The sequence below is a fragment of the Nerophis ophidion genome, linkage group LG05 (assembly GCF_033978795.1).
Source record: "Nerophis ophidion isolate RoL-2023_Sa linkage group LG05, RoL_Noph_v1.0, whole genome shotgun sequence".
Lineage (NCBI taxonomy): Eukaryota > Metazoa > Chordata > Actinopteri > Syngnathiformes > Syngnathidae > Nerophis > Nerophis ophidion.
Window position 1 is genome coordinate 79,943,651 of NC_084615.1, and position 20,150 is coordinate 79,963,800.

A 20,150-nucleotide genomic window follows, 5' to 3' on the forward strand; every position below is an offset into this window, starting at 1 on the left:
CATGTTTCTGTCACGTTTGGTTTATTTATATACACTGGGGCTATCATCTTAATGGGAGAAAATAATATTTAAACAAAAACAACTCTCAATAAACTTTGTCATTAAGCTGTTGGATATTAAAAGTTTAACCAAAAACCTTGACAGACTGCACTGATTCAGTCCATGTGCAGCACCGCAGGTGACAAAATACATCTTGAAAATATGCTGCATGTTGTATTTACAACAGGTTTCGAGAGGGAGGCCCTTTGGCAGCATGGCAACAAGTGTGGAAAAAAAGTGGAAAGACAACCAACCACAGTTTGAGCCTAGCAGCTAATCGCCTTGCCGTGCACCGTGTGCAGCATGGGCACCCATCCGCTGAGGGTCTTGGGAGGGGTAGTGGATTTGACCCGGAGGTCTCATGCTCATGGGTGGAGGAGGCATGGGAGGAACCATGGGACCCATGGGGTGAAACATCGGGGGAACAAAACCTAGACAAAAAATACAACACAGCATTAAGTATTTATTTAATGTATGATTAATCTCAGTGGTTCTCAAATGGAGGTACGCGTACCCCTGAGGGTACTTGAAGTATGCCAACGGGTACGTGAGATTTTTTTTTAATTTTCTAAAAATAGCAACAATTAAAAAATCCTTTATAAATATATTTATTGAATTATACCTTAAACAAAATATGAATATAAGTTCATAAACTGTGAAAAGAAAAGCAACAATGCAATATTCAGTGTTGGCAGCTGGATTGTTCCATAAATATTGATATTAAAGATTTCTATTTTTGAGAAGAAATGTTTAGAATTAAGGTCATGAATCCAGATGGATCTCTATTACAATCCCCAGAGAGGGCACTTTAAGTTGATGATTACTTCTATGTTTAGAAATCTTTATTTTTAATTGAATCACTTGTTTATTTTTCAATAAGTGTTTGGTTACTTTCATATCTTTTTTTCCAAAGAGTTCAAGAAAGACCACTACAAATGAGCAATATTTTACACTGTTATACAATTTAATAAATCAGAAACTGATGACATAGTGCTGTATTTTACTTCTTTATCTCTTTTTTTCAATCAAAAATGCTTTGCTCTGATTAAGGGGTACTTGAATTTAAAAAATGTTCACGGGGGGTACGTCACTGAAAAAAGGTTGAGAACCACTGATTAATCTGATCACATTTAATTAACAACAACAACACAAGCAAGAAGGAACTTTTGTATCATTATTGGTTTGGAGTTTACCTGGAGGAGGCGGGTTGAGGCCTGGCGGTGGGGGCAGAGTAAGGTTCATGATAGCCGGAGGTGCGCTCGGGTCCAAGTTGAAATAGTTTGCTGGAGCTTCTTCATCCAGAGGAGGTGGTGGAGGTAGTGCTGCACCCATAACAAAAGTACATTGATGATGTGTCAGATATAGACAGATTTAATACACCGTAATGGAGTGTACTCATTTCAACTCACCTCCTGGTAGTCCCGGCACAGGATCTAGTCTGGTACCCATCTCGCTGACACCTTCACCCTCCTTTCCTCTCGCTGCCTGAGACCTACAAAGATAAAATATTTCTGTTAGACAAAAATTTCATATGACAATCTACCCGTGTACATGTCTTTTACATCCTAATGATGTCTTACCTTCCCCACTTGACAGTGAGCCTCTGCCCATTGACGATAAGCTTGTTGAATGACTTCTCAGCAGCCATTTCTGCAGCCTGCCGTGTGGCAAACTGGATAAAAGCACACTGCTGCCTTTGCACTATTGTGATGGTGCGGATTTCACCAAACTGGTAGAAGAAACCCCTAAAAAAAAAACAGAGATTGTCAACACCTAAAATACGAAATAAATCTTTCCCATAAATGCTCACTTAAGATCTCCATCTGTGACACTTTCACCCAAACCCCCAATGTAAAGGGTGCTGATGGACTTGTCGTCTGGCGGGTCTAGCCTGGGCATGGCAGAGGCCCGCTTCAGCAACTTGTCAGCAACGGGATCGTTAATACCATAATAACGGTCCTTGATGTTCTGATCTGCAAGTGGGTCATCAGGATCTGTGGGCTTCTCGTGCCTGTGAGAAACAACAGGGTGAATTTTATAGTATACATGTAATTACCTGATACCGTTATTAATCCAAAAATGCAAGTAAAAGTCATGCGTTGGGCTTCATAGAATAAAACATTGTAGGTTTGTGTGTGAAGTGTCACTCACCTGTATGGACACTCCTCCCCTCTCCTACACTCTCCCTTCACCCAAAAGGAGCAGATATGTGGACGGTTCCTCTTGTAGTACGGCGTAGTCCGAGCCAGTTTCAGCAGCATGTCACTAGAGCTGGTCGCCTTGCCAACCTGGCCTCCGGGCCTTGTGCCCTCCGAATTGGCTAGCTGGGAACAAACATGGCCACAAAGACACATGAGGGACCAATCAGTAGACTTGAGTAAGCAAGGCTGTTTAATTTCAGCAGGACATTCCACAAATCGTAAACACTCTCGCAGGAACCACAAAGTTTACTGATGTCATTAAATGAGACTACTGTACACTATTCCAAGCTGTATTCTTAAGTCCCAAACATACTCGGGCGGAATGTAATCCACAGAGGTGCGCGTGTCCTCAAAGAGGAAGTTAACATTCCTGTCACACAAAACACGGCTTGGCTTGCCTTTTTCACATTGACCTGATATACATGTGACACTGATCTGCATTTTACCACCAAAGTATACGATTATACTTTAATCAGGCCAACAAAGTATGAACTAGAGGTAGGGGTGTAATGGTACACAAAAATTTCGGTTCGTTACGTACCTCGGTTCAGAGGTCACAGTTCGGTTTATTTTCGGTACAGTAAGAAAACTACAAAAAAAACATTTTTTGGTTATTTATTTACCAAATTTGCAAAATCTTCCACCAAAAATATTTTTCTTAGTGGAATATTTGATGTGAACTAATTGGAACCTTGGATAGGTCAATAATTCATAATATTGATTTTGATTCAGTATTTTGTATTCAGCAATGACAGTTTGAAAGAAAAAAAAAACAGCTTTGTTTTATTAGTCAACATTGCAACTTTTTCTAAATTACATTTAGCCTTTAAGCTTTTTTATTTCACTTTCATGTTTTTGTTTATATTAATAGCATTTTTAGAATGTGCCGTGGGCCATTAAAACATTAGCTGTGGGCCGCAAATGGCTTCCGGGGCACACTTTTGACACCCCTGCTATAGATAATAAAAAATAAAATCTGATAAATCTATGGGTAAAAAGCCGCTCCATCACGAATGCTGCTGTGTGCACAATTTGTTTTGTTTTCAACCCTTTCTTATCTCTGAACGTACATTAAAAATACACGCAACCCTAAATTAAAATGCCGGACATTTGAGTTATTTAAGAAACTCCACCCGGACAGCCCCGCAAAAGAGGACATGTCCGGTGAAAAGAGGAGGTATGGTCAGTCTATCGTAGCCCGGTCGCTGCTAGCATGCCGTGTGCTGTGCCTCGGTGTGCATTGTTTACACAACGTGCGGTACGCTACTTAATATGTCCGTGGGGAAACTCGTTCGGTACACCTCCGAACCGAACCGAAACCCCCCGTACCGAAACGGTAAAATACAATTACACGTAACGTTACACCCCTAATTAAAAATTACAATGTGAAATAATGTTTTATGTATGTATACATAGATACATCTGTCATCTCTATCTTTTTTATTTTTAATTTATTTATTTTATTTATTTTTTTAAATTTATACTACCATATTGTATATGCACCTTAGGAGGAGCTGCTCCAATTTCGTTGTTCTTTGAACCTGTTCATTGCAATAATGACAATAAAACTCTACTCTATTTTATTCTATTCTATTCTAAAAGGTATTCCATGACTCATTGTCATTTAATGCTTGTACATAGCACCGACAGTCTCTGTTTTGCAAAACGAGCAGAGCGACAGCTCCAAGGAACATATAAAAAACGTGCAGGGACTGTGGCAAATTTAGTGTTTTATGGAAATTTCAGAAAAAAACTATAAAAGCAGCAGTGCACACGACAATGGTAGGTCTGAGAACGGCTGACATTCTGGGCAGAGTCTGCCCACAATACGCTGAGCATCTTCGAAAATAACTAGTTTATACAGAAAGGTGGGAGTAAGCGGTGAAGTCTTTCCAATATATATATATATATATATATATATATATATATACACATACATACATATACATATATATATATATATATATATATATATATATATATATATATATATATATATATATATATATGCTAAAGAGAAGGAATTTAGATGAGTAATGGACATTCTTAGCATGTTGAGTATCTATTACAGATGTGTAAATTAAGTGAGTGAATTATATTTACATAGCGCTTTTCTCTAGTGATTCAAAGCGCTTTAAATTGTGGAACCCAATATCTAAGTTACATTTTTAAACCAGTGTGGGTGGCACTGGGAGCAGGTGGGTAAAGTGTCTTGCCCAAAGACACAACGGCAGTGACTACGACACAACGGCAGTGACAAGGATGACAGAAGAGGGGATCAAACCTGGAACCCTCAAGTTGCTGGCTTGGCCATTCTACCAACCAAGCTATACCGCCCCAATGTGAATCTTACAATAACTCATGATTCAATTATGATTCTTGTGGTGGTCATTTGATTTAGAATCGATTATTGATTCAAAACGATTCTCGCAATAAATTATTTGGTGTACAAATCCTTTTCAAAACGATTCACGCAATAAATTATTTGGTGTAGAAATAGTACAAATCCTTTTCAAAACAGGTAACTTAAGCTCTGCTTGTCAACTGATTAGGCTTGGTGAAAAATATATTTTCTCAATTAATTTGTTTTTTTTTTGTTGCAGACGATTTAAAAAATGTATTAAATTATTTTTCTCTGCGTGCTGCAGCATACTTTTTGCCCCCGTAGCTTCCTTAGTGGAGATTCATTCACCAGCAAAACACGGCTAATCCCAACAAGAACAAGATGTTTGTTCCAAAGTGTTGTCAGTTTGGTTCTGCGCTAAAAGGCGTGTTACAAATGACTCCACACTGCTAAGTTTGTTTAAATAAAGGCAGCAGAACAAATTTATTCTAGCATCTAGAACACAAGCCTACAGCCAAATGGGGGAAAATGCAACGCGTTATGAGGCAAACATGACGACAACAAACAAACAAACTCTGGCTAAAAAGAAGATTACTGTGGTGGAATAAGTAACACTAGGTATGTATGATTAAAAAAAAAAAAGCACAGTGGAGAACGATCACTAAAGCAATTGTGGTGCACATACAATGAAAAAGCCTGCGTTTATTCGCTTACTCTAACTATAGTCCTCTCAATATTTTACTGGATTATATATATATATATATACAACATTTTCGTTTACATATGTGATTTATTCAAGACGGACATTTTAAGTTTGTACTTTATTCAGCTCAATGTTGGAGATTTTTAAATATTTGCATGCAGAAGTATTTTCATTCGATGAAAAAGTATTGCCTCCCAGAGGAACCATTAAATGTAGTTATTTGGGAAATTCCAAATACTTATACAAAAAAAAAAATATTTATACAAATTACAATTTTGCTCAGAGTAAGATGTAGTGCAGACCTGGGCACTTAGTTTGACTCGGGGGGCTACATTGAAAGAAAAAAAACACACACACACACACACACACACACACACACAAATAAAAATATGTAAAAATCTGCTGTACTATGTGTGCTTGGGTCCCCCTTTTTTAGGAACACTAATATCAAAACTCACAATGTCTGATTGAATGCTAAAAATTTTATGTCTGACCACCTAAAAAAACAGAATGGAATTTTATTTTTTTACTGAATGGGACACCCAGGCTGTATGTGAAAATATAGAATGTGGGATTTACATAATTAATTATGGACAATAAAACAATAAATATTTATAACATATGAACGTTACTCCTCAGACCACCCCTTTATCGACAATGTTTACAATCGAGCAAAATGCAACAAAAATGTAAAACAGTAAAATGTAAACGCAAAGAGTAAAAAAAAACACTTACAATCTGATACAATATCACTTTTCTGCAGAAATTTGTTGTAAAAATCTGCATCCAAGTCTGTCGCTGATGTTGTAAACAAACCCCTCCCAGTCTGCTTGGTTACTTGTCTGCCGAGAGCAGCTATGACGTAATAACCCATACATCATTTAAAAGTGGAGTCCAACCACTGAAATACGTTCTATAGTTCAAGACTTACGGTCATTTGACAACAGTGCTGCACATCATAATGGTGGCTACTATTTCGATGTTAAAGGTCTAAAAGGCCGTAGTTTGCCCATGTCTGATGGAGGGTAAGCAGTGTCAAATCAAACTGCTACATTTAGTTAGATAAAAAAAATAAAAAACTTGTTTCAAAATATGCCTGTTTTATCTATGTATTTCCTGGTTTCTTTAAAAAGTAGGGGAACAAAATCTGAAAAAAATTGCAAATGGAATTTTTGGGTGAAACATTCTGACATTTTATTTTTAGGCCATAACGCCATGTCTACTGCTTAAGTACACTGTTTACACGCAGCAAGTAAGTGCAGCGATGGCCTAAAAATATATTTTTTTAAATGATTATTTTAGAAAAAAGGAAGATAATATTCAAACAGTGCAACAACACAGCCTTCCATAGATATCAATGGGTAGATAGCTACAAAACACGTGTTTAAGCTGCAAGCATTCTGTTGTTCTGGAAGGCATGCATATTAATGCCTGCTTGCCAAGTAGGGACCTTTAACTATTTCATCATTTAGCAGGCTGCTACAGTTCTCATTTATGTAGTCTTCCATGTATATTATCTATGTGGTGCAAACTCCATACTTGCCAACCTTGAGACCTCTGAATTTGGGAGATGGGGTGGGGGTGTGCGTCCCAGAAGAGTTAGTGTTGTAAGAGGTTCTGGGTATTTGTTCTGTTGTGTTACAGTGCGGATGTTCTCCCGAAATGAGTTTGTCATTCTTGTTTGGTGTGGGTTCACAGTGTGGCACATATTTGTAACAGTGTTAAAGTTGTTTATACAGCCACCCTCAGTGTGACCTGTATGACTGTTAACCAAGTATGCATTGCATTCATATATGTTTATCTGTAAAAGCCGCATATATAATGTGACTGCGCCAACACGTTTGTATGGATGGAGGAAGAGCGGACGTGACGACAGGTTGTAGAAGACGCTAAATCTAGTGCCTTTAAGGCACGCCCCCAATAATCTTGTCCGGGTGGAAATCGGGAGAAATTCGTGAGAATGGTTGCCCCAGGAGATTTTCGGGAGGGGCACTGAAATTTAGCAGTCTCCCAGGAACAATCAAGAGGGTTGGCAAGTATGGCGTACTCACATCTAAAAACCTGGAAGTATGCAGTACAATGCAATATAATTAACAAAGGATGAGCCTTTTATACATACCATTACTAAGTACATTTAACAAGTATATTATATATAATAGCAATATAATAATTTAAGTTGCATAAATAAATGGATTTATAATCACATCGTAGTTCCTGACTTATAATAGTGTTGTGAGAGTCCCACCGCTTCAAAGCACAGTAACTCTAAAGTTAGCATCTGTTTTCTTGTTTGTAATTTAAGCCATTTATCATCAAATGGGACAAAGCTGCAGCCATGACGACAGATGCGTTTGACAAAAGAGAGCGCAGTTGTGGTTTTTCCACTAATATTATTAACTTGGCACAGGTAGTACTAGCAGCACAACTGAACAAACTGGAGACATGACCAGGGAAAAAGAAATCTGCACAGTTCTATTGATTTCTCTTGCTGTGCCTAAGAGATAGTTATTATATTTATAACTTTATAAATAAATAATTTGTGCACTTATAAAAGTACCATTGGATGAAATAGAACAAGTAGCTTTTTATAGTGCCCTTACCAAATGATATTATCTCAAAACACAACTGGACACAAATAATTCAATCAAATACCTCTCTCTCCATGTTCTGTGTGTAGTACTCCTTATTCACATCTGACCGAGGAATGTCATCTTTAATGGCGAGGCCGGTGTCTCGAACCTGGATGGGCAAACCTGTCAACAAAACAAAAAGGCGGTCAGAGGTAACTCACAAGTTTGATGACAAACCAGGGAGAACTCCAACGCCTACCATACTCCAAGTCCAGCAGGCATGTCTGACAAACATTCTTCATTTTACTGCAAGTCTGACAGACTTCGGTTTTCTTGAAACGCATCCGCGTCCCCGGACACCAGCGGAACACAGTGAAGGGTCGAGCGCAGATCTGTTGGAAACGCATAAAAATAATAATACCAGGAAGATAATGTTTCATGTTTGCTCTACATTATGTTTGGTTCTTGTCGTGGTTTGGTGCAAAACATACCTTGCATTCTTTCCCATACTTCTCTTTGGTCTAAAGACAAAAAACGTATTAACAAACGTGAAGCGACACATGTTAAAGGGGAACTGCATTTTATTTTTATGAGAGACATGACAACAAATGTATTTTTTAATGAATTCTAATTCGTAAATAAACATGAATAAAAATGTGCTTACAGCAGAGCCTCATTAGCACTCATAAAACCCAATAATAAAAACATCCAAAACGCGCCTACAATACCCCATTTACATTTAATGACTTGAATATTAACCGAGTATAAGTGATAATATTATTTTAAGTGCTAATACAGACCACGTATGAGAAGCGTGTGTGCCTATGTTAACGTCATTGAGTGGTAATTTCCCTACTTGTGGAAGTTTAATGCCAATCATAAATAATGACTCTCACCTGGATGGTAGAGGGACAAGCATGTAATCCGACAAGTTGGTACACTTTAACAGCCAATTTCAAATGCTGAAAACGACACGAAAAGTCGCTTGTTTCCAACCCCCTTTTCTTCGCAAGCATTATGAGTCATTCTTCATCTGAACAGGACTGTAACAAGATTCTATCAGTCGATATTCTGAGGACAGCAGACATTGAACAGTAAGTGATGTTTTATTATGTTTGTTGTCTCTCATGAAGTCTGCAGTGAGTGTCAATCAGTGATGTTGTTGGAAAAAAACTGAAAGTAACGATGTGTTTTTGATAGCAAAGCTTAAAATGAGCAAAATACGTAAATATTTGGTTTTTTTACAAATGTCCCGTTACTACATTACATAGATACTTAGAGCATGTACAGTACAAGGCAAAACTTTGGACACACCTTCTCATTCACTGAGGTTTTTTTTTTCCATGATTACTTACATTGTAGATTGTCACTGAAGGCATCAAAACTGAACAAACACATGTAGAGAAATGTACTTAACAAAAAAGGCAAAATAACTGAAAACATGGTTTGTATTCTAGTTTCTTTAAAGTAGCCACCCTTTGCTCTGATTACTTTTTTTGCACACTCTTGGCATTCTCTCGATGAGCTTCAAGAGGTAGTCACCTGTAATGGTTATCACTTCACAGGTGTGCTTGAAGCTCATTGAGAGAATGCAAAGAGTGTGCAAAGCAGTAATCAGTGCAATGGGTGGCTATTTTGAAGAAACTAGAATATAAAACATGTTTTCAGTTATTTCACCTTCTTTTTTGTTAAGTCCATAACTAAACATTTTTTCATTTAGTTCATTTGATACCTTCAGTGACAATCTACAATGTAAATAGTCATGAACAAAGAAAACACATTGAATGAGGATTTGGTGTGTCCACACTTTTGGGCCTGTACTGTATATAAAACCTTAATGGAGGTGCTTGGATTTTTTTAAGTGCTTTGTTGGCAGAGTGACTCCCATAAGCGATAATCCAAGCAGACTTTAGATTGCATTTATTTAAAATTTCGAATGCATGAAAAAATAAAAGTGTGTTCTTGTCTTACGTAAGGATTGTGAATGATAGACCAAATTCCAGAAAAAGTGCAGTTCCCCTTTTAAAGCATACAAATTGTTATACAATTAAACACATAACTTGACTTACCATTCGAATGTAAGGGTTTTCTCCTAAACATGTCTGACACAGAATTGGGAAATCCTGCAATAAGAATATGTTATACATTTATTAAATCGGCAAAGTTAGGCATCATCGTTCTTGCTAAGCGAAATATACATTTGTCCAAAAAAGGACTGTTATTCTGCTAAATTTATGCTGAACCCATCCATCAATTTTCTACCACTTGTCCCTTAAGTATCTATTAAGCCTTGTCTAATGTTCATATTGTTGCCAGCGTTTGTGGGTCTGATGGACCTGTTGCATTTGTGGCTTTTATTGCCTCACAAACACTTTTATGTTCAAATATTGAACGGATGTTTACCTTATCCCAATAAACATCCCTGACTCTTCTGGGCTCCATTATACAACCCCGCTAGCACCACACCCCGTCCGCCCACCTCAACCAACGCACGGAGGGAGGTGGGGGGGTAGTGGGAGTGTATAATGGAGCTTGGAATTGTCAGGGATGCATGGGATTATGGGTATTTGTTATGTTGCGTTTATAATGTGTTACAGTGCAGATGATCTCCCGAAATATGTATGTCATTCTTGTTTGGTGTGGGTTCACAGTGTGGCACATATTAGAAAGAGTGTTAAAGTTGTTTAAATCACAACCCTCAGTGTAACCTGTATGGCTGTTGAACAAGTATGCCTTGCAATCGTTTGGGTGTGTCAGCTGAAGCCTCGTACCACATGTGACTGGGCTGGCAAGCTGATTGGACGTGTTGAGGGCGTCAAAAGCAGCACCTTCATAGGTTGCCCTTATTGTTTATCGAGGGAAATTCTGCAAATATTAGCGACAATAGTTGGTTGATCTGACTTTCGATAGTCTCTCGGAATATTCGGGGGGGTTGGCAAAAGTAATGCTGTCAAGCGGCGTTCATAAAAAACTTGCGGGCCTCACCATCATAACATTTTTATTTTAAAGTGCCGGCCGTGTTTCTGAGACCCCAGGTTTATACATAGCACAAAGTAAAAAAAAAAAAAACTCTGTATGCAGTGTTATCTCATTTTAAATTTCAAAAGATTCTTGTGGCTCCCATTGTTTTCTTTATTTTGTGAAACGGGTCAAAATGGCTCTTTGAGTGGTAAAGGTTGCCGACCCCTGCCCTAGTGTGTGAATGTGTGTGTTGTCTGTCTATCTGTGTTGGTCAAGGGACTTGTCCAGGGTGTACATCGCCTTCCACCCGATTGTAGCTGAGATAGGCTCCGGCAAACCATGAAATGATTAACATGGACCCCGACTTAAACAAGTTGAAAAATGTCGTGGTCAATTGTACGGAATATGTACTAAACTGTGCAATCTACTAATAAAAGTTTCAATCAATCAGATTGATTGATTGATGGATTTTTTGGGTTATACATCTGAATAAATGAGGATTGAATGTGGAAATCCACACAGTCCGGTTTTGGGACCTAAAGTGTTTATTTTGTATAGTAACGATATATGTGAGGTATCAAAGTTTTTGAAATTTGTTTTATTTGCGGACGACACCAACTTTTATAGTTCGGGACATGACTTAAAAGCGTTATCAATCCTTATTGAACAGGAAATGATTAAACTTAAGAGATGGTTTGATGTCAACAAATTATTAAATGTAAAATAAAAAAACAATGTTTATGATTTTAGGTAAGAGGAAAATAATTTAAATTGTATAATTGAGGTATAATTATGTATCATTCAAAAGGCACATCAATGAAGTAGATAAATAAAAAATGAAATGAAAGAAGGGAATAAGCGGTAGGAAATGGATGGACCGAATACAGCATGCTAATGCTAAGCTAGTCCGGGCATTGGCTAGTTAGCGTGAAAATGATAAAACTACGAGTTTATTTTCAGTGCAGCTTCGGCTAAACAATAACTCTCTGGTGTATCGGCATAGTTAGTCGTACATAAATCTTGAAAAGCTTTCAACGATGCAAACGTTTATAAGTTTAGGAAAAAAGGAAGAGCGCCCACGTTACTGTTAGCGGTTAGCTTGCTAATGCTAACTAGCCGGGGAAAAGACAAAGTCCTTTTTGGAGTAAACAGAGCAGATTTGACGGCACTATCACTTCCCCTAAGACAAAGTATGGAGCGTGGAGAATAAGGATGAATAAACGTACCGCGTCTTCCCAGTTCTGTCTGTTGTAGGTGTTGGAGCCCAGGGACGTCGACATTTTGAGGAATGTGATGTCAGACCCAGCATGCACCGCGGCACTGCCTCTGTTCGCCTCAGGGGGGCGCGCTTTTTCAATACCCCGAGTGGCGCTGTCCTTCAAGGCCTACTGAAATGATAAATAAATAAATAAATGGGTTGTACTTGTATAGCACTTTTCTACCTTCAAGGTACTCAAAGTGCTTTGACACTACTTCCACATTCACACACACATTCACACACTGATGGAGGGAGCTGCCATGCAAGGCGCCAACCAGCACCCATCAGGAGCAAGGGTGAAGTGTCTTGCTCAGGACACAACGGACCTGACGAGGTTGGTACTTGGTGGGATTTGAACCAGTGACCCTCGGGTCGCGCACGGCCACTCTCCCACTGCGCCAGTTCTTTGGACTGTACTGAATTACGAGAATCAGTTCCTCAAATTGATTCGTTCAAAAGATTCGTTCAGCAAATCACTTCTGCAGCAGCAGTTGTGTGTGCAGGTCGGTGAAACATGAGTCAGTCAGTGACAGCTTCCCCAGCAGCAGATCTCGCTGTGTGTGAATCTGACAAGATAATAACAATTTATTTTAAAATTTGCGACAAATATTCTTTTCTTTTTTTTCCTTCTTTTTTTTGTGTCCTCTCCATGAGGTGTCATGACATTTTAAAATGGATCTGAAAACAAAAAAAAACAAAAAAAGTGTTTTAAAATGGTAAAAATTACATACAAATTTACAAATGGTATTATTATTTTTACATTTTAACATTTGAGTCGACGACGAAATTGAAATATATTCTTAAATGTGTTTGAAATGCAATTATTTTCTACATTATTACATTACATTTATTTTAACAATTCATAGTGGATTTGACAAGATAGAAAAAACAATTCTAAAATGTGTTACAAGTTTTCTTTTTTCACATTACATTTTATTATTTTAACATGTAATGTTTCTAACAAAACATACATCTATTAAAAATGTAATAAAAATCACTCTTCCTTTTATATCACATCCAATGTGGTTTTTTTGTTTTTTTTTAAACAATTATGATCACTCTAAAAGCGGTATATAATAAACACGATATGAAAAATAGAATAAAAAATGTGTGCAAGTGGGCGAATCATGTGTCAGTCAGTAACAGCTTCCCCAGCGGCAGATCTCGCTGGCTGTCAGTTGGCCAACGACACAAGCCCTCAATGAACGACGCGCGCAGTGACTGAACGAGATCCTCAATGTGACGTCATCCTCCGCGACACAGTCACTTCTCTGGGTCAGTACATTCGCGAACGTGATTCACGTGATTCACGTAGCGACAGTCAGTTCCCTGCATCAGTACGTTCGCGAACGTGAATCGTCGCGACACAGTCAGTTCTCTGCGTCAATACGTTCGCGAACGTACTGACGCAGGAGAGAAGTTAAGTCCCTACCTTTAGTCAAAAGTGATTTATGACCCCCATAAATCAATGATTTATGACCCTCAAGGTCAAAGGTCAATGATTTATGAGGGGTCAAGTTCAAAGGTTAATGATTTATGAGGGGTCAAGGTTAAAGGTCAAAGTCAAAGGTCAAAGTCAAAGGTCAGGTTCAAATGTCAAGGTCAAGTGGGTGTGGCTTACCCGGAAGAGGGTGGAGTTAAGACCTGCGGTGGGAGTGGTTAAACCAGGAAGAGGGTGGAGTTTTAAACAGAAAGAGGGCAGAGTTAAGACCTGCGGTGGGAGTGGTTAAACCAGGAAGAGGGTGGAGTTAAGACCTGACAGGGAACAGAGGAGGGATCAGTTTTTTTAAGAAAGCAATGTCATCTGAGCAGCATGTGACCATATATTTGATAGTTTAAATGTTTACGATCGTTTGAAACAACTTCCAGATTTCGATGTATTGATGGCTGGGAATGTTACGTGTGGAGATGTGGACACGCACACACACGCACACACACACACACACACACACACACACACACACACACGTAGAGGAGGGGTACAAAAGGGCGGTGTAAGGCTTAGTCATTATTTGGAGCTTTATACGTTAGCGTAAAGACTTTGTTCGATTCGGTCATGATTAGTGAAACGCCTGTGTCGATTTATAAAAATAATAAAACTTACATTGACGCTCCGCAAAAAAGTCGAGTGTTTCTAAATCGTATTCAGATGCCGCCGACCGAGTCTTTGCGTGAGAAATGGGATTTGGAAGCGTACGGGATGGAGGGATCTTTTGGATTTGTATTCAGATACGAAATGGGTGATATCTGCTTATTTCAGCTAAAAGAAAGAAGAGACGGAAGCCCTTTCTCGATATTTTCATCGTTATCTACCGTGGATTGGGAAGTTTTTGGTGGACACGCACACACACGCACACACACGCACACACACACACACTTCACACACACACACACACACACGCACACACACACACACACACACACACACGCACACACGCACACACGCACACACGCACACACACACACACACACACACACACACACACACACACACATTCGTACGCACTGAAACAACTTCCATACCTCACGAAAACATATTTAAACAGATGGAAAAAACTATCGCAGAACACAGTGTCACGTAGCAACTGGTCTTTACGGTCGTCTGAAACAACAGGTCAGTTTGGGGTACAAAGGAGGGTTCAGTTTTTATGGGAGCTTGAGAATGTCGTATGTATAGCAACTGGCCACCCATTTGACAGTTTAAATGTTTACGATCGTCTGAAACAACAGGACACGCACGCACGCACACACGCACGCACACACACACACATACACACACACGCACACACACACACACACACACACACACACACACACCATTACCTCTGCTTTACCATGTTATTAGACATTGGTTTAACTCCATTTAAGCATTTAAACGTTAAAAGCATTGCACTTGTACGACGTTGTAATACTTTTTTTTTACCAGCCGATGACGACGAAGTGAAAGACGATGAACTTTGCTTAAACGGTCTTACAAAGTTGGAAGATGATTATCGAGGTGTGTTTAAACCTTCGAATTATTTAATATTGTGTGTATTCATTATTTTGTTTTATAGAGGATTTGCCGTAAGATACTAACGCGATCGTTTTAACACAATCGCAGTCTGGTGAGTCAAATGATTCTCATTTTACAAGAAAAAAAACATGCGGTATACGATACATATATACATATATTTACTTACATCTCCGGCTCGCTCGTCTCCCTTAAAGCTGGCGGGTCCGTCAACGGCCGTTCCAGGCAGAGGAGAAGGCTTGATTGTGCCAAAGACTCCAGACATCGAATCCTTGCTCCGAGGGGAAATCATCGAAAACGACGGTGAATGTCCGACAGGCACCCGCTGTAAGTTTTTCTCGTTTTCTGTAAGCTTTTTAAGATTCTCAGGAGCTTTAAAGAGCTCCTCTCACTCTAATGTCTTTCGCTCAAATGAATTTCGCGCCTAAGGGGAATGGGCGGGGACTGATTCCGGAGGTGGGCGGTTGTTTCCGCCAAGCAACCTTCTGGTTGAAATGGAGTGTGGATCAAGATGGATCCCTACTCTATATTCTTTTATTTAACCCAATGTTTTTTAAATACGTGTATAATGCTTTATATCCTATGTGTTGTGAATTCCATCCTACAATATCTTCCAAGGAACCCAAAGAAATGTTACCACACCTCCCGCTTTATTTATTCTATAGATTACCTGAACTATTTCATAAACTAAATCTTGTCTAGTTTCTGATGCTATGTTTTTTTATGCTCATCAATGCACTGTTGGACTGCGAGCACACAACTACTTTCCTTGCTTTGTTTTCCTCTATCCAGTTAACTGCCATATAAATTGCTACCAATTCCCCCGTAAAAACAGATAGTTTATCACCGATTATTTTATTTAATACTATGTTTCCTTGTGGGATAACTGCTACAGCTCTTACCTTTATTTTTTTTATATAGTTTTTGATGCATCCGTATATATCATATCTCAATCCATTTTTCTATCCGGTAACTATTTAAATTTCTATTCTTTAGTAATTGCATGTTTTCTTTTGGGTTATCAAACATCCACGGTGGTATTGCAGGCATTGGTACTGTAGGACTAACTTTAATATTGTCAATTTTAACTTTATTACATATGTCTCCTATAATCCACCCAAAACTATTCTTTTTTTCTTTTCTCTTTTTCTTGGCAGATTGGTAGCACTGGACAAGTCGGATATCCTTGCTTGGATCCTTTTAAAGTTGCCCGATAAACTGCTGAGAGTTGATCTCTCCTCTTGTCCAAAGGTTTTTCGTTCATTTTTACTTGTAATACTGGCACTAGGGTTGATGTAGTAGCTCCACGACATAACCTTAAAGCCTGTGACTGGATCCGGTCTATTTTCCCAAGTCATGTTTTTGAAGCAGATTGGTAAATAATGCATCCGTAATCAATAACAGATGGAATTAAAGTTATAAATATATACATGTATTGTTTTCAACGTTAACCTATCAGCCCCCCAATCATTACCCCTCAAAGCCCTCATTATATTTAACACCTTTTTACTTTTTCCCCTATTTTTTTATTTTCCGGAAGGAACACTCCTGAAGGAATAAATAAAGTACTATCTAATCTAATCTAATCAAATCTATTTTGCTGATGTGAGTTGACTAGTTCATATTTTTATCAAACCATATTCCTAAATATTTAAATACTTGTACCTCTTCTATATTTTCACCTTAGAGTTTTTATTTGGAGCTTGTTTGGTACTTTTGTCTTTGTAAAATGTATGACTTTTGTCTTTCCAACAGAGAATCTTAAACCTCAAGCCGTTCCCCAGTCTTGAACATTATTTACCACTTTGTTAGTTTTTTGATTATTTCTTTTGACTCTAAATAATATACTAGTCTTTCATTAATCTTTTTTTTTTTCCATTACTTTTCCCCAAATTTATAATTTCCTGCCTCTTCCGGGTCTTACCCTGACTTGCATATTGGAATTGTTACCGCTAATTTTCCCCTCTGCCGGTCATTCTCCTTCTTCATATATCCTGTCATATCATTTCAAGACCACTTCTTTGACGATGCCACCTAAGTTTTTGATCATTTGATAACCCGCTAGGTCTTTCCCCGGTGACGTATTTTTAACCTTTTTCAAAATTCGAATAAAGAGTGGTAGCCAAGACACACGGTCACACACGGTCACACACGGTCACACACGGTCACACACGGTCACACACGGTCACACTCGGCAATTATTTTGACCTGGGGAGCAGATATAGAGGAAAAAATGTGTCTGGGGGGCCGGGATATCTGATTTTCAGGTACAAAAAACTTCACAATGACACAAAATAAACACAACAGTTAAACCTCACACTAAAATCAAGACATTGACTTGTACGTTCAAAAGACAGAATAGAACAAGTCAAGACATGCAATGCCATCTACAAAATGTTATGTAAATGTTAGTCATTACACACGCGGCTATGGTTTTGATGTATTTGTTACAGACATGTTTACGTCAAGTAACATCACATGGTTCCATTTGCACCTTTCAACAAATCTGAAAAGGAATATTAAGAAGTAAAACTTATATTTAATCCTACCTCTTCTCCGAGCACACGGTGACTGTACATACGGGTCGAAAAATGTTGACCTAATTCAGCATTTCTCAAAGTGTGGGGAATAGAGACATGACAGGTGGGGCGCGAGGAAAGGGAGGAAATTTTTATTTTTGATTTTTTTTACTGTGCTTTCATTTTCTATACACACTGTAAATCACTTTGTGATTCTGTCTGTGAAATCCGCCGTATAAATAAATGTAAATTACTTATTTTTCCTGTAGGCTTTAAATTTCTCGGCAGGAGCGAAAGTTTGACAGACATAGCAACAGTAACTTTTGCAGGCAGGGCTAAGAGGAACAAACTTTCGCGCGGATGGGTAGCAGGCTAATGTGCGGACCACAATTACACAAAATGGATACATTTGCAACTCGCACCTCAAAGGTCTGCGGAGAAACAAAAATATGACGGGTCTAATCAACCAAAAAGTCAACCTAAAAGAAAATATGGCGAAGGGTATCTTGCTCTTGGATTCACGGCAGCGGAGGTGGGGGCAGAGGAGAGACACCTGTGTGTTCTTTGTCTAAAACGGCTAGCAGCAGACAGCCTGAGGCCCAACAAAGTAAAGAGACAACTCGAGACCACACATGATGTCCAATAAATTGTTTTGTTGGGGCGATGGGGGTAGGTGGGCCTTGAGTCTAAAGCGGTGATGACAGAAAAAAAAAAAGTTTGAGAAGCCCTGACCTAATTGTACGGATCTCACTTTAAACGGCAAACCGATCATTTAAATGTTTTCACTTTGAATATGAAACGAGGAGTAAAATGTACAATATTATCAATTATTTCACAAGGACATGTTTTAAGGATATTGTACAGTATCATTAAATCTAAAATGAATGTGATCACTTTCAGGATCATTTTATTTTTAGCCAGTAAACAACTGTTATGTACTTTTGAATCGGGGTTTCCCCTTTAAATAACAAAAATTATAGAATTTTACAATATTCATTATTATTAAATATTAAATGTGCCAACTAGTTTTACGGCATACATCATTCCCCCTTTACCCATTTGTTAAAAAGACGAAAGTTGATGCGAACGCCTACGTGCTGTCAGAAAACTAAAAGAAGAAGAATGCCTTTGTGCAATTACTGCTATCCTGGCACAAGTTATAAAACAAACAAAGTTACCAAATTTTTTTTCTGAGGAGACAAAACGAAAAAGAAAGAAAAATAATAAATCAATCAATAAAATGCATCAGTCAAATAGTACAGGCAACTTCGTTAACATGGAGCCACAGACAATTTCATTCAAAAAGTCCCAATTGCTAACATAAAGATACAACAACAAATAAAGGCAAAGAAGGCCTAGTAGGTAATTACAACAACAGACAAAGTATTAAAAATGTCGGTCCAATAACTGCACAGGGATGGGCAGAGCCAAAACATGTGTAGCAAGTAAGCTGGAGACTGTTGACACTGAAATAAGGCTATATGTGGCACAGATACAAGATTTATAAACTCTACTTAAACCCCCACTTAAGAATTTTCAGTTTTGGTTTATATTGGCCGCACCAGTGAACCAAAGCGATGGCGTTTTCCCAAAAGGAAAACCACATTTACCATGAGGACTAGCGCATATAGCGTCAAACTGACACGATAATGCCACAATGATTCTGTATTACTGAACTTTCCACAGTAGGAACCTACATTCGTTTTCTACCACTTATTCCCTTTTGGGGACGTGGGGGTCGCTGGCGCCTATCTCAGCTACAATCGGGTGGAAGGAGGTGTACACCCTGGACAAGTCGCCCCCTCATTGCAGGGTCAACATAGATAGACGGACAACATTCACACCAACCTACATATTTTACTCAAACCTTATATTTGCAGTTTGAAGTCACTGCATTGTTTTTTCCTTGTACAGTTCTTTTGAGTTTGTTGCGTGGTTGGTCAGTGTGGAACTGCAAAGTATCGCGCTGGTGGGTATTTATTGCTACCACACAAATTTCCAGTAGCTAAAATTAGTATTATTATTCTGATTTGAGCATTGAAAGTCACTTACTAGTTTAGCAGGAACAGATCCAAAGCAGCATTGGTCTAAAATCTCTTGTCTTTTGACCTCACGCAAGCTAGTGAAAGTCGTGCCATTGTTGATCCTTGATTGTCCCTCCCTTTTTTTTTTTTTTTTGAAAACCCGATTCAAAAGTACATAACAGTTGTTTACTGGCTAAAAATAAAATGATCCTGAAAGTGATCACATTCATTTTAGATTTAATTATACTGTACAATATCCTTAAAACATGTCCTTGTGAAATAATTGATAATATTGTACATTGTACATTTTACTCCTCGTTTCATATTCAAAGTGAAAACATTTAAATGATCGGTTTGCCGTTTAAAGTGAGATCCGTACAATTAGGTCAGGGCTTCTCAAACTTTTTTTTTTTCTGTCATCACCGCTTTAGACTCAAGGCCCACCTACCCCCATCGCCCCAACAAAACAATTTATTGGACATCATGTGTGGTCTCGAGTTGTCTCTTTGCTTTGTTGG

At 38.5% G+C, this 20,150-nt stretch overlaps 1 protein-coding gene across 1 annotated transcript; it reads right to left on the reverse strand.

The window, feature by feature from the left end:
* Positions 1-4: 4 nt before the first annotated feature.
* rbm22 (RNA binding motif protein 22) lies at positions 5-12,192 on the reverse strand. Its single transcript, XM_061902121.1, has 11 exons — positions 12,045-12,192; positions 9,927-9,980; positions 8,349-8,378; positions 8,117-8,249; positions 7,940-8,040; positions 2,191-2,363; positions 1,850-2,050; positions 1,620-1,784; positions 1,449-1,531; positions 1,233-1,361; positions 5-470 (listed from the first exon to the last, which is right to left on the reverse strand). Exons 1-11 carry the CDS (start codon positions 12,096-12,098, stop codon positions 313-315), a joined length of 1,281 nt encoding a protein of 426 aa, XP_061758105.1. The 5' UTR covers positions 12,099-12,192; the 3' UTR covers positions 5-312.
* Between the last annotated feature and the right edge of the window lie 7,958 nt (positions 12,193-20,150).

Coding starts and splice junctions, on each gene's coding strand:
- rbm22 (XM_061902121.1), bottom strand. CDS start 12,098: ATGTCGACGTCCCTGGGCTCCAACACCTACAACAGACAGAACTGGGAA. Junction 1,785..1,849: donor GTCACAGATGGAGATCTTAA/GTGAGCATTTAT, acceptor TTTTTTTTTTAG/GGGTTTCTTCTACCAGTTTG. Junction 1,362..1,448: donor TGTGCCGGGACTACCAGGAG/GTGAGTTGAAAT, acceptor TTATGGGTGCAG/CACTACCTCCACCACCTCCT.